Genomic DNA, 15076 nt, shown 5'->3' with positions numbered 1-15076 from the left:
AGGCCTTTAGTATGTTATGAATTTCGAGCTATGAATTATGAAAATAAAACATTTTAAGGTCTGTGCACGGCCCTGGTCATCAGACCCTGTAACGCCTCGATCACCCCTACATTGTCATTGCGCTTAATGGTACGCAGCATCATCTGGATATGTCTGCAACAAAAGTTCAACATTCACCTTCTGCTACCATTTATGTCAAGCCGTCTACGCATACAGTTTGACAAATCCAACGTATGCACCACATAGAACGCACTGCAATTGCCTCTGCAACGCAACATGGCAAACGCAGCGTTCCATTGGAAATGAATGTCCTTCTGGTGTATCAAAACGCAACACACTGTCGGTGTGATCGAGGCGTAACAGTTCGAACACAATACCTGTTGTTTACAAGTAGCTAACTAACTATAGGCCAATATAAAGTTGTAGCTCAACAGGAAGCAAGTCACCCTGTAGCTAACTTTACTGTTAAAACAGTTCTAACTTCTAGTTCTACCAAAGGACCTAGCTAGCTAAAAGGCACAGCAGGCACCATATCTGTTTTCAAAGATGTAACGTTACCATGAAATAGTCGTGATCATTTTAAGTAGAACAAAAAACGACTTATATTTGAACACCACCGCAGAAGCTTCACTATTCGCCATCTTCCAAGTTGTTTACGTGAAGATATCTAAAAGTTAGCTATCAAAACTAGCAGCCCTCTCTTCTAATGATGCATGCATGATGCATTGTGGCTATGAAATTCCAGAAGTGTGCAGCGAATTCTTCTAGATGAAAAGCCGACATGTGTAAGTCTATAACTTCCTGACAGTTAAATCCTACTCGATCAACAACAAAAAATTCACATACTATATAACATTCAATGTTGGCATACGAGAATGCATCATTCGCGATTGCGCTGTTTCCCGGTGTTCGTTGATTTCAGTAGCTCCTCCCCTTATCTAATGATCAGCTGCTGTCAAAACCCAAATGAGTATGACATCCGGGCATTTAAAGTATCAAAACCCAAATGAGTATGACATCCGGGCATTTAAAGTATCAAAACCCAAATGAGTATGACATCCGGGCATTTAAAGTATCAAAACCCTAATAAGTATGACATCCGGGCATTTAAAGTGTCAAAACCCAAATGAGTATGACATCCGGGCATTTAAAGTCTCAAAACCCTAATAAGTATGACATCCGGGCATTTAAAGTATCAAAACCCAAATGAGTATGACATCCGGGCATTTAAAGTATCAAAACCCTAATAAGTATGACATCCGGGCATTTAAAGTGTCAAAACCCTAATAAGTATGACATCCGGGCATTTAAAGTATCAAAACCCTAATAAGTATGACATCCGGGCATTTAAAGTGTCAAAACCCTAATAAGTATGACATCCGGGCATTTAAAGTATCAAAACCCTAATAAGTATGACATCCGGGCATTTAAAGTGTCAAAACCCTAATAAGTATGACATCCGGGCATTTAAAGTGTCAAAACCCAAATGAGTATGACATCCAGGCATTTAAAGTATACACCATTTCAGAAATGACGGATAATATTAAACTGTCTTTTTTTCACATGCTCAAACGACCTACTATTTAGGACACAAGTATGTGTATGTAGTAAGGGTATTTGGATACAAACCTCTGCCTCAAATCTTTGGGGTTCTCAAATGAATGTCACCCAAATGAATAAACAAACGAAGAATGTTTACACACAAGACGCCGTAGATATAGGTTGTTTACTAGTATGTTTGTTACATAGGGCAAAATCAAACAAACAAATACATTACTACAAAAGTTGACACAAACTATGCTTTTCAGTTTCAGGAAGGCAGAGACATGGCCTGGAAATGGCATAACAATAATACATTATAACCCTTGACACCATGAACGTGTGTTTGTTTCATTAAAATAGTTTTGCTAACATTTAGGACTACCCATCCCCTTTGCATTACTAGTTGAAACTAAATGGACAAATATCAAAAATAAAATGACTAATTCAGACAAAAGGTAAAAATACATAGAAAAAGATGATGAGTGTCTTGTCAGGCAACATACTTCATAAAGTGCAGATATTAAATTTTTGTATTTCATACACTGGCCATGATTTAAATATTATTTCATAAAAAGACATGGTTGGAAGGAATAAGGCAGGCTAATGATCACCAATTATTTGTGAATAATAATAATAATAATAATAATAAATGTTAAACACATTTTTCTCCCCTCCCAAAGTGCTAAAACAATACGAAAAACAAAACCTCTTAAATTGTCACAAGGTCTTATGACATATTCGTTATTGCCTGTTATAGTCCTCAGTTCCTCTAAACACAATTTGTTTAAATAAAACGCAGGCAAATTATCAAACTAATAAAATACTTTATATATCTATACACTCAAAGCGCAGAACAGCAACAAGAGGCAAATACAGGACTTGGAATAAAAAAACACATTGACCACAGTATAAATTCTAGTACTTCAACTTCAAGGCACAAGACTATGTTAAATAGACAGTTAACTTCCCCAACAGTGGATTTTTGAATTTGTATCAAAGTCTGTTTTTTAAATTTTTGACCTGAATTGGCATTCAATAAATAACTTGGGTGTAGTTGAGCTTAATGCTATACATCATGCAGTCTTACAAATGTTACCTATTACACCTTTAAAAAGTGTGGGGAGAAACTTTAAGCAGTTAATAAGTTTAATCATGAAGTAATATGTAAATTCACTGTTTTCTTAATGCGCTAGGCTATTGCTTTTTTTTTTTTTAAAAAGCAGTGATTTGGTGGAAGAGACAAGAGAGTTTAAACAGCATTGTCAAAGCTACCATGTCTGTAAATAGTTCAATCTAACATCTGAAGCACAGACAAGTAATACACATCTCTCTCACCCGAAAGAAACACAAAGTCCCTTGTAAAGCTGGCACAATCTTTCCCCCCCCCCCTTCTCTCTCTTCATAAATATAAAAACTGAAATAGTTATTTAGTTCTTCTTAACCACATGCTAACACATCAAACTACCTGTCTAGCTGTGTCCATGAAATTACATTCTACATCGATGGATATTTCTTAAATCAAAGAGAAAAATGAAGGGATTTATTATTTGAATGTAAATGTTCATTGAACAAGACACAAGCATACATCACAATCAACTACAGGTTATATAATGAATGAGGATTGAGTCCATACATCATAATCAGCTACAGGTTACATACTGAATGGAGGGTTGTTGTCCAAACAGACAATCTGATTGAAGTGTAATAACCATCTGTTATTAACATGTTATTCACATGTTATGACCTGTTAACATGTTATGACCTGCTATTCACATGTTATGACCTGTTATTCACATGCTATGACCTGGTAATAAACTTCAACTGATTTTAGGAAATGCTAGATCCTCGTTGTGAAATTGTAGCAGGGTCCCAAGATCAGGTTGGGCCATCTCGCCATGTCCAATGGTGGTTAAGTTAGCAAGACAGCACAAACAGATCTGGGATCGGGCTAGTGAATTGTCCTAGTCATCCACTGCTTTCCTTTGAACCTTCAGTTAAGTTTTATTGGGATAAAATATCATTATGTTAATCAAAGGCCACAAAATATACTGTACATGCATGTCATGTAAATCCGCCAAAGCAAGGCACTATCCCAGGCCATCCATGCTGTTCCTATGGAGACAGAGATTCATTCACTTTCCTCAAGTCCACACTTAACACAAATGAGAGAATTTCAGGACATACAGTACCAGTCAAAAGTTTGGACACACCTACTCATTCTAAGGTTTTCCTATTTTTTTAACTATTTTCTAAATTGTAGAATAATAGTGAAGACATCAGAACTATGAAATAACACATGGAATCATGTAGTAACCAAAAAAATGTTAAACAAATCTAAATATATTTTATATTTGAGATTCTTCAAATAGCCACCCTTTGCCTTGATGACAGCTTTGCACAATCTTGGCATTCTCTCAACCAGCTTCATGGAGGTAGTCACCTGGAATGCATTTCAATTAACAGGTGTGCCTTGTCAAAAGTAAACTTGTGGAATTCCTTTCCTTCTTAATGCATTTGAGCCAATCAGTTGTGTTGTGACAAGAAAGGGGTGGTATACAGAAGATAGCCCTATTTGGTAAAATACCAAGTCCATATTATGTCAAGAACAGCTCAAATAAGCAAAGAGAAACGACAGCCCATCATTACTTTAAGACACGAAGGTCAGTCAATTCGGAACATTTCAAGAACTTTGAAAGTTTCTTCAAGTGCAGTCGCAAAAACCATCAAGCGCTATAATGGAACTGGCTCTCATGAGGACCGCCACAGGAAAGGAAGACCCAGAATTACCTCTGCAGCAGAGGATAAGTTCATTAGTGTTACCAGCCTCAGAAATGGCAACCCAAATAAATTCTTCACAGAGTTCAAGTAACAGACACATCAACATCAACTGTTTAGAAGAGACTGCGTGAATCAGGCCTTCATGGTCGAATTGCTGCAAAGAAACACAAGCAATGGACATTAGACCGGTGGAAATCTGTCCTTTGGTCTGATGAGTCCAAATTTGAGATTTTTTGGTTCCAACCGCTGTGTCTTTGTGAAACGTAGAGTAGGTGAACTAATGATCTCCACATGTGTAGTTCCCACCGTGAAGCATGGAGGAAGTGGTGTGATGCTTTGCTGGTGACAATGTCTGTGATTTATTTAGAATTCAAGGCACACAACCAGCATGGCTACCAGAGCATTCTGCAGCGATACGCCATCCCATCTGGTTTGCTCTTAGTGGGACTATCATTTGTTTTCCATCAGGACAATGACCCAACACACCTCCAGGCTGTGTAAGGGCTATTTGACAAAGAAGAAGAGTGATGGAGTGCTGCATCAGATGACCTGGCCTCCACAATCACCTGACCTCAACCCAGTTGAGATGGTTTGGGATGAGTTGGATGGCAGAGTGAAGGAAAAGCAGCCAACAAGTGCTCATCCTAATGTGGGAACTCCTTCAAGACTGTTGGAAAAGCATTCCAGGTGAAGCTGGTTGAGAGAATTCCAAGAGTGTGCAAAGCTGTCATCAAGGCAAAGGGTGTCTACTTTGAAGAATCTCAAATATAAAATATAATTTTGATTTGTTTAACACGTTTTTGGTTACTACATGATTCCATATGTGTTATTTCGTAGTTTTGATGTCTTCACTATTACTCTACAATGTAGAAAATAGTAAAAAATAAAGAAAAACTCTTGAATGAGTAGGTGTGTTTGACTGCTACTGTATGTAACCAATGGGTACATTTTTCCATCCTACTTTTGATATTTACTTCCACTAATTTCTGCTTCATTAAAGAGCAAACATGAAATGGCAAACACAATATGTATATATATCTTCAAACTGTGGTGTAACTGACTGACCCGTATCCTCCTCTAGCCTCCACCTCCAGGTTTCTGGACTAGGGGAGACATATTACTGAAGCCCGAGTCAGACCCTGGTACTGTGAAACCCCTTTCACACTACGGAGCCCAGCTGACACAAACTGCACTGCACTGGCCTGGCCTAGTTACACATCCACCATACCATTGTTGATGGAACTGTGCTGAAAATAACCCTATCAGAGCCAGCACAGTACAGCTTAGTTGTATGTAAAGGGCATTAGAATAGAATAGGAGCTACTGGTGATAATCTAGAGAGAGCGAGCGAGCAAGAGAGCGAGAGAGAGACACAGACAGAGGTACTTGGGGTCACTTAGGGGGAGAAATATATCACAACTTGTACCAGAATGTCCAGCTGTAACAATGCAGACGGTGTGATCACGTCAGGTTTCAGATCAACTGGCCTAGCTGTTGTGAATTTGAAGACATTCCATAGCCCTTTGTGAGAGATTATCATCAGTTATACCCCCTCTTTAGTCACTAAGGGAAGGGAATATGGAGGAGAGAAATGGGCCACATCCAAACTATTGTCTACACTTGACATTTTAATTGAGGAGGACAAGCCACAGGGTGTATACATTGGTCTGAATCTCTGGTCGATTATAGGACATATTCTCAATGCAAGGTGGAGACCGGAGTCATATGATCTAGAAGGAGAAAATTCTAGTGCAGATAAAAAAATTAAAATAAATAAATTCTGTTATTTCTGGTGTTGTGCCAAAACTGATTACTACCGTTTAAACAAACTACTTTAACAGGCTCTACTGTAACAGCCACACACTGCCAACAACATGACAAGAGTATTACAGGTTTAACATATTGGTGCATTAAAAAGTAATGAGAATATAACTAGTATGTTACACTTTTAAAAAGTCACTAACAAATAGATCTCTCGTGCAAGGACACGTTTTTTTATTTATTTTTTTAGAAACAATGTTTTTCTAGACAGGGGGGCCGTTACATTGATGGAAGTACTTGTGCAAAAGTGATTGAGCGTAGGCTACAATTCATTCAAAACATTTGTTCTTGAGCCAGAAGAAAAGTGCATGGTTTTATCAATGTAATTAGCAAGACATTGTTCACTGGGGGGGGGGGGGGGGGGGCGACGACATATTTCATTCTTGTTGTAATCAAAACACGCTTGCTATGTTTAGGCAGGGATTCCGGTTTCTGCTCACTGCAGATTTGATTGAATTCCAAACATACATTTGAAAAATCGGACGACTGTGTCACTGGCAACACTAGTGACCACGGAGAAGAGTCGTTTTTTTCTCTCCCTTCCCCCCCCCCGCCGCCATATCTTTTGACTTCCCACCTGTGAGTTTAAACTAAAAGGAAACTCACGAGCCTAACACCAAGTTTCATGAAGTCCACGGATAAATAGGCTAGTCCTGTTGCATGCAGAAAGGAGAACGGGTGATGATATTCAACATAAATCCTACGTCAAAACTGGAGACAGAAATGTTCCTGGTCAAAACAATACATCTTCTAATTTAAAATAATTCTTAAAACAGAACTATAAATATAAATTCATGACATGTTTTTTTTTTATTATTTTTTTTTTTAACAAACACAGACAGAAAAATAAACTTCCTTCAGTGGGGTTGGGTCATTTATGTCTTTTGGAAATAATTTAATTATCAGAAAACTTCTGATAGGTATTGACAAAATACACGACTGGGGTCAAGAAATCTATGGCGCATCCATAATCATGTCTTGGGTCCTGTTGTGCTTTACGCTTCCTATCTGACTGGGGAAACAGTTCCATTTAGGAGTGTTTGGGTAAAATTGTCCATTAACTGGCTAATTCATGTTACTGGGGAAAACGTATAGGTTTAATGATTGGTATCCTATTATTTTTCTTTTTAACATTTTGTAGGACTACAACTTCCAAAAAAAAACATCAGTAGAATTTTTATTCTTAAAGCCTTGAAAGAAAATTCAACCTGTTTTCAGTAGAGGTCATCCAGCTGCTGGCAGCACCTAGTCACTTGGCGAACTAAGTAGTTGGTGAACAAAGTGATTGTGAGCCACCACACATCATTGGTGTATCTATGCCTCTAAAACCCCCCCTGGGGTTTCATCACCTCAACCATCAGATAGGAAGTGTTGTCTGCATCAAGAGGTTTCCATTTCAAAGCTTCAGGCTGCGTCCCAAAAATGGCACCCTCCTCCCTTTGTAGTACACTACTTTAGATGGCCCATAGGGCTCTGGTCAAGATTACTGCACTATACAGGGAACAGGGTGGCATTTGGGACACAGCCTCAGGAATAATTGGAGAAGGTCTATACTCAGCCATATTGCTGCCTGGGCCATATCAACATCCTATATACTCAGCCCTATTGCTGCCTGGGCCACATCAACATCCTATATACTCAGCCATATTGCTGCCTGGGCCACATCAACATCCTATATACTCAGCCCTATTGCTGCCTGGGCCACATCAACATCCTATATACTCAGCCATATTGCTGCCTGGGCCATATCAACATCCTATATACTCAGCCATATTGCTGCCTGGGCCACATCAACATCCTATATACTCAGCCCTATTGCTGCCTGGGCCACATCAACATCCTATATACTCAGCCCTATTGCTGCCTGGGCCATATCAACATCCTATATACTCAGCCCTATTGCTGCCTGGGCCATATCAACATCCTATATACTCAGCCCTATTGCTGTCTGGGCCACATCAACATCCTATACTCTGCCCTATTGCTGCCTGGCCCACATCAACATCCTATATACTCAGCCATATTGCTGCCTGGGCCATATCAACATCCTATATACTCAGCCATATTGCTGTCTGGGTCATATCAACATCCTAACTGAATCATATTCTCTCTGATCATCAAGCACCTCTGGTCTCTGTGTGAAGTGGAAAACCTCCAGCCTGCTTGGGGAGACTAGTAGGCTGTAGTGCTCTACTTGTCACTCCCTGTGTAGGGAATAGGCTGCTGTTTCAGACGGAGACTACTGTATATAGAAGGAGATGATCGACACCACACACACACACACACACACACTGAAGGCTTGGCATCTACATAATATAGGCCAACGAGGAAAACACATGTCACCTAAATGAATATGCTGACTGTAGAGCAAGGACTGGAAACCCATCTGTGTCCCAAATGATTCCCTATTCAGTAGCACTACTTCTAGCTCACTACTTTAGACCAGGGTCCATAAGGTTCTGGTCAAAAGCAGTGCATTGTAGGGAATAGGGTGCCCCTATGGGAACGCAGCACAAAGCGTTGACGGACTGGATGCTGAGCGTACTGCAGTAAACAGAGGACGCTACAACAGAAGAAGAAGCAGTGGCAGCTTGTATGACATATTGTACGTTGTTGCCGCTTCTAGCCACAACACTGGAAAATACCAACTGTGAGGAAACTACAGACAGGACACATGCCTCGGTCCCAGTTGTTTTTTATACGCCATCTTAAAAACCACAGTGAAGAACTGAATGACTGAGGTTTATGAGTCATCGTCGTGGTTACCGTGGTTTCCATCTGATGATGGCACCGGAAGTGTAGGTCCTTCACTTCCTGTGAGATTTTAAGCAAAAGGCTTCTGGGGTCGGGGGTCAGATGACAACAGGTTTAAAGCACAAAACAGAGAACAAGACAATGACCAAACAAAGAAAAAAAAAATGAAGAAAAACGTTCATTTATCAGGAAGCAATCTGTTGTGGGTTGACCATGAAGCTGCGCTACCTGTCAATAAACAGATGAACAGCCCAACCCACAGAACGAACAATCAACCAACAGCTGCCTTGTGTTTCTATGTACACGTCCTTTTCTGTTGTCTTATAAAACCCACTGCTCCTCTACACGGCTCCTTTTCTCCTTACAGACAGGGGTCCTAACATACAGTCAACTAACCCTTTCAGTCACCGGTGTCCGAGACTCGACCGTCTCCTCCCGGCTAGGTCTGGGTACAGCGGAGACGGTCTCCTCCCGGCTGGGCCTGGGCACAGAGGAGACGGTCTCCTCCCGGCTAGGTCTGGGTACAGCGGAGACGGTCTCCTCCCGGCTAGGTCTGGGTACAGCGGAGACGGTCTCCTCTCTGCTGGGCCTCGGTACTGCTGAGGAAGGTACAATGTCTCTCAAATCCCTCCCTACCACTGTCCCCGCTGCCTCGTCTGCTCGATTTCTGTTACCTCTGGTGTCACTCGTTCCCACTACTACCACCGCAGACGAGCTGACCTCTCCCCTCTCTCCTCTGGTCGTGGTGTGGCCCTCTGGCCAGCTGCTGGCCCGGCAGGGCCCCCTAGAGGTGCTCAGGTCCTGGGGCTTGTTCTGTTGGAGGGCCCCTGGCCCCACCGAGGCCCTGGCTGTATGGGAGACCAGGCCCATAGTCAGGCCGGGGAAGTGGTGGTGAGGGGGCCGCTGGGAGGGTTGAGGAGGATGATCCTCCACTACAGAGGAGTGTGTGTGATGGTGACGGTGGTGGTGGTGGTGGTGATGGTGTTTGTGCGGTGTACGCTCTTTCCTCTTGTGGCTGTGGCTCTTTGGAGTAGTGATACTACTGCTGCCTCCGCTGGGCCAACTTTTCGACCCACCACTGGCCCCTGTGGTAACCGCTGCTGTCAGGGGACTGTCCTTGTGCTTCCTCCCTGGACTCTTTGGCAACTTCTGTCCCTGCTCTGTCCCTTCTGTTGCCACCACAGCCAGACCACTCCCTATTCCCATCCCAGTTCCTGTCCCACCACCACTCCCTATTCCCATCCCAGTTCCTGTCCCACCACCACTCCCTATTCCCGTCCCAGTTCCTGTCCCACCACCACTCCCTATTCCCGTCCCAGTTCCTGTCCCACCACCACTCCCTATTCCCATCCCAGTTCCTGTCCCACCACCACTCCCTATTCCCATCCCAGTTCCTGCCCCACCACCACTCCCTATTCCCATCCCAGTTCCTGCCCCATCACCATTCCCTGTCCCCATCACAGTTCCTGCCCCGAGCAGTGGCGTGGTGATGGCTGGAGTCTCCTTAATCTCCTCAACAGTTTCTCTGGTCTTGCGTTTCTTGATGGGCAGAGCGGTCTGCTGCACCGGCTTAGCGGAAGACTCCTTCTGAGCTTTCCTCTTAGCTTCTGCAGCCATGATAGCAGCCGCTGCGTAGGAGGAAGTACTGGAACCCGCCGCCCCAGAAGCTGCTGACAGTGCCGACCCAGTCACCCCCGACCCTGGCTTACACCCCCGCTTTTTCAGAGCAGTCTGCGGTTGTATCTCCGCTTTCCTTTTCCGTCCTGGACGCTTCTTGGTGACTACGACCAGGTCCGATGTCTGCCCAGCTGCCTCGGATACCTTGGACGTTTCAAACGGCATCTTCACCAGGAGCTTCCCGGGACTCTTCTCCACCACACCCTCCGTAGCCGGGCGCGGCTTTCCACTCCCCTTCGGCCGGCCCCTGCCCCTCCCCGACGGTTTCACCACTTTGGGTTTCTTCGGGGGTCTCTTCTCGCGGCGGGAGGGGCTGCCACGCCCGGTTACGGTGAAGTCGAAGTCGTTGGGGTCGGTGGTGGTGTCCCCAACCTTCTGGAAGTAGGCGATCAGCTCCACCTTGGATCGGAAGGCTTTCCCCTCTGGGCTGAAATACAGATCAAACCAAAACATTCTAACTGTAAACGGATCTGTTAACGTCCTGTCTGTAAACACAAGTCTGAATATTTTTGTGTGTATACGATGGAGATGAAATGTTCATCCCTCTGGAGATCGACTATAAGGGAGTGTTCTTGGAATAAAGAGTGTATCTGGGCGAGTAGGAACCAATATATACACAGTACCAGTCAACAGTTTGGACACACCTACTCATTCAAGGGTTTTTCTCTATTTTTACTATTTTCTACATTGTAGAATAATAGTGAAGACATCAAAACTATGAAATAACACATATGGAATTATGTGGTAACTAAAATAAATTTTTATATATATTTTTTTTAAACTTCAACAAATCAAAATATATTTTATATTTGAGATTCTTCAAAGTAGCCACCCTTTGCCTTGATGACAGCTTTGTAGAAAATAGTCAAAATAAAGAAAAAAACCTTGAATGAGTAGGTGTGTCCAAACTTTTGACTGGTGCTGTATGTATGTATGTATGTATGTATGTATGTATGTATGTATGTATGTATGTATATATGTATATATATATATATATATATGTATGTATGTATGTATGTATATATTGAAGTATTTCCCTAAAACTGAAAACAGTCCCATGAAACGCTCTTTATACAGTTCAGTCACATTACATTATCAAAAGGGGGAGGAAACTGGCAGCATTTTGTTACTTCCTGGGAAGGATTTTATGTCACCCCTAAAGGAGATCAGGCTGTAACATATTTAGTATTATCATATGAAATCATTTCTGTTCGGGGAATAACCTATGTGTAAATGTAATCTGTTGCTGTATTTTTGTTGTGGTATCTGTGATCGTTTAGTCTTGTCTTGTGTAGTTTCTTAATCATTGTACCTAAACTGTATGTGTAAACATGTATACGCAGGGTCCAGCTGTAAAAGAGACCTTGGTCTCAGTCTGTGTTCCTTGTTGAAATAAAAAGGTATAATAATATGCTTTTAAGAGACAATATTTGATACGGCTCTCTCTCATAGCCTACTCACTTCATCAGGTAGACGTCAAACTTCCCGGCGGACCGTCCAGACTTGCGTTGTTTGAGTTTACGTGTCCAGCCCTGGGGTAGAGAGGGGTCATCGTAGAGCGGACCTCGGTCTCTGATGATGGACCTCCTCTGTTTGGGCGAAGGGGAGGACTCAGAGAGACCCGAGGCCTCACCAGCTGCAGCGACCATGGGCTCTGAGGGCCCCGCCTCGGCCTCGGCTAGCTGGAGCTGTTCCTGGTCTGCACAGGGCTGCTGGGCTGGAGGATGAGGAGGGGAGGACATGGTGGCGGATGAAGACTCCAGCCTCTCCTTCTCCACATCCCTCCTCTCCCGCCTCACCTTCTTGGGCTTGCTGTGTGTCTTAAGGTCCTTGGAGCTCTGATTCTGGTTGGCGTCCTCACTCTTCTCCTCACTGCTGTGGAAGACAACATTAGTCATGAGTGGGAAGAGGCAGAGCAGAGACATGATCTCATCAGATCAGAATATCTAGAATGGCTATCTTTGGCTGATAAAGACATTTTAAACAAGAGTTCAAAGTCCCAGATAAGTTTCTAACCTCAGCTTGCCCCCCCCCCCCCCCCCCCCCAACCTACATTAATTCACAAAGGTGTAGTAAAAACATAGCTTTAGGGGATTGTTGTTGTTATTGTGTTGTTTCTTCCCATAGTGAAACATATATTACATTACTAGAAGTTTGGAAAATGCACCAGGACTGGACTGATAAATCTACTGGCTGAGGAACTAGCCTAAACCAAGCCCTATATCAGGCATATAGAATGATGCAGCCAGCAAGAGAAGCCACTGGGGCAAAAGATACGTATGGATGAAATGTTATGAACTACACATGGTCCCCCCCCCCCACACACACACATCTTATCATGATCTACACAGAAACACTTATTGAAATGCATATAAACAATATTTACCGTACTTTTTTTTTTTTTAATTGAAATTGTCCCATCTAGAATATTTCATTACCAGACGTCAGTGTAGAAAAATACAAATACAGGGCGGTATTTTGACAGTACATCACTGTACTTTTCTACCACGGCACTCACGGTCCTTGATACAATAAAAGCAATACTTTGATTGCTTCATAACATGAGTATTAGTTATTCTAGAAAATGGGCCAACTCATGTCAGCTAGTTCTAGCGTTTAGCTAGATGATAACAGTCGTCACAACCAGAAACCTAGCTAGGATATTTTCTCTGTGGGGTGGGGGGGGGGAGCATTATCATAACAAACGCAGCAATGATGTGGCTACTTTGTTGCCACAGTACCATGTCAAATGGCAACGTATGTAACCAGCTGACGCTACAATGTATCCAGCTACAGCTATTTAGCCAGCCCGTTAGCAGCATGCCAAATTGGTTACGAGGGTGGAGGATGCGGACAAATCTATTTTGACAGTTAATATCTTAAAACACATCTACTGCTCTGTTTTCAGAGAGGTCAGGAAAAATGACACACACCCAACCACATACGTTAGCTAACTGAGAATTTCTTCGCTCAGCCATGATCTTGTAAAGTAAGGGAAATACTTAGCTATAACTTGGTGACGTATTCAGAACGCTTCTTTCAGTAAGCTACCCTGCTGACCAGTTCATAACAAAAGTACACCACATTACTTTAGTTAAATACAGCGATACATTTTAAAAGACCTGCAGTCATATAACTCGACATTTAAATGGTGAATACATGTAATTCACACTTACAGTTTCTCCTCTCCGCTCTCTACGGCGGCCATTTTTATTTAAATAAATAATTTTATAAAAATGTCTCCAAACATCTCATGGGTACCTCTCTGAACCCCGCCCCCTGCCTCAATTCCACTGCCGTCAGTGGCGTACTCACGCGAGATCCGTGGAACAGTTTTATAAGACCCATCGCATGAGCGCTTGGATCTCGCGAGAGAAGTTGTCTTACGCTGTAAATATGTAAATGATTGTGAACTCTGAGCTGAGGCTACTATCTCCATCTGCAGAAAATACACATGACACACATAATCGCACAGCAAGGCTGAATGTACAGGCAGGCTATGCACTGGTGTTAAATGTAGGATTTTCTGACTGACCAGAAAATCCCCACTATAGCGTTCCTTGACAATCTTTCTCCCATTCAAAGTTGCATTTATTCAGCTCTAAACACATTCAAGTGATGTAATTACAGGTAAAATAGTTTAAATTGACACGTTTTCTCTTCTCTACACTGATTGTAGTCCCAAACCCTGATGATTGACAAATGATCAGATTCAACTCACTCATTAATTACGGTGTAGCTTTAATTGGGCTGGTTAATTGTTTGCCCCTTTTGCAACCTCTACTACAGGTGACATCATCCTGACAGCCTACCCTAGGGGGAAGGCAACCCTGGGCTTGGAATGCCTCAGGACTTCAGCTTTTTGATTTAACTGAACCTGGAAGACCAGGGCCTGGTTTCCCAAAAGCATCTTGATAAGGCTAAGTTAATAGTTATAACATGTTTTATATATATATATATATATATATAGTTCTAACAATGAAGTTAGTCTTAAAATGCCTTAGGAAAAGCGGGCACAGGTGTGTTGAATTTAGGCAATCACTAAACTGTTCAATTAGCTCAGTGGGTCAGGTGCCGTGCTTACTTGGATGTGGCCCTCCAGGAATACGGTTGCCTGCATCATTTGATTGCTTTTCCCCCTGTCTGATTTCCTACCGTAACACTTGATTGCTGACTGTGTAGGTGACCTTAAAAAAAAAAAATATATATATATATATATATATATATATATATTTGTTTTTATTTTTTGTCGGAAATGTGGTCTTTGTGTCTTCTCTGCATCTGTTTACCATGGTCGTCGTGCCGTGACGCAGAAACAGCTGCTAACGTTGCGGCTGAAGGCAGAGCGGCGCTGCAGAGGGTTCGGAACCTTGCTGCCCAACCGCGCTATGGTGACTGTTGGTCTAACGCGCTGGAGAACATCGACGCGCGTTGCAGACACTTCACAGTTGATATACAGAGTAGGATTGCCCTACTTTTCACCCACTGTCACCTGCGCAAGTAA

General features: G+C 42.6%; 1 protein-coding gene across 1 annotated transcript; it reads right to left on the bottom strand.

Moving 5' to 3' along the window:
• Positions 1–5928: 5928 nt before the first annotated feature.
• Positions 5929–13832, bottom strand: LOC120059563 (methyl-CpG-binding protein 2-like). Its single transcript, XM_039008696.1, has 3 exons — positions 13749–13832; positions 12034–12447; positions 5929–10999 (listed from the first exon to the last, which is right to left on the bottom strand). The coding sequence occupies exons 1-3, from the start codon at positions 13778–13780 to the stop codon at positions 9283–9285; spliced, it is 2163 nt and encodes a 720-aa protein (XP_038864624.1). The 5' UTR covers positions 13781–13832; the 3' UTR covers positions 5929–9282.
• Between the last annotated feature and the right edge of the window lie 1244 nt (positions 13833–15076).

This window comes from Salvelinus namaycush, chromosome 14 (assembly GCF_016432855.1).
Source record: "Salvelinus namaycush isolate Seneca chromosome 14, SaNama_1.0, whole genome shotgun sequence".
NCBI classification, from domain to species: domain Eukaryota; kingdom Metazoa; phylum Chordata; class Actinopteri; order Salmoniformes; family Salmonidae; genus Salvelinus; species Salvelinus namaycush.
Note: the sequence above shows the minus strand (reverse complement) of the source record. Positions and strands in the feature narration are given on the sequence as shown.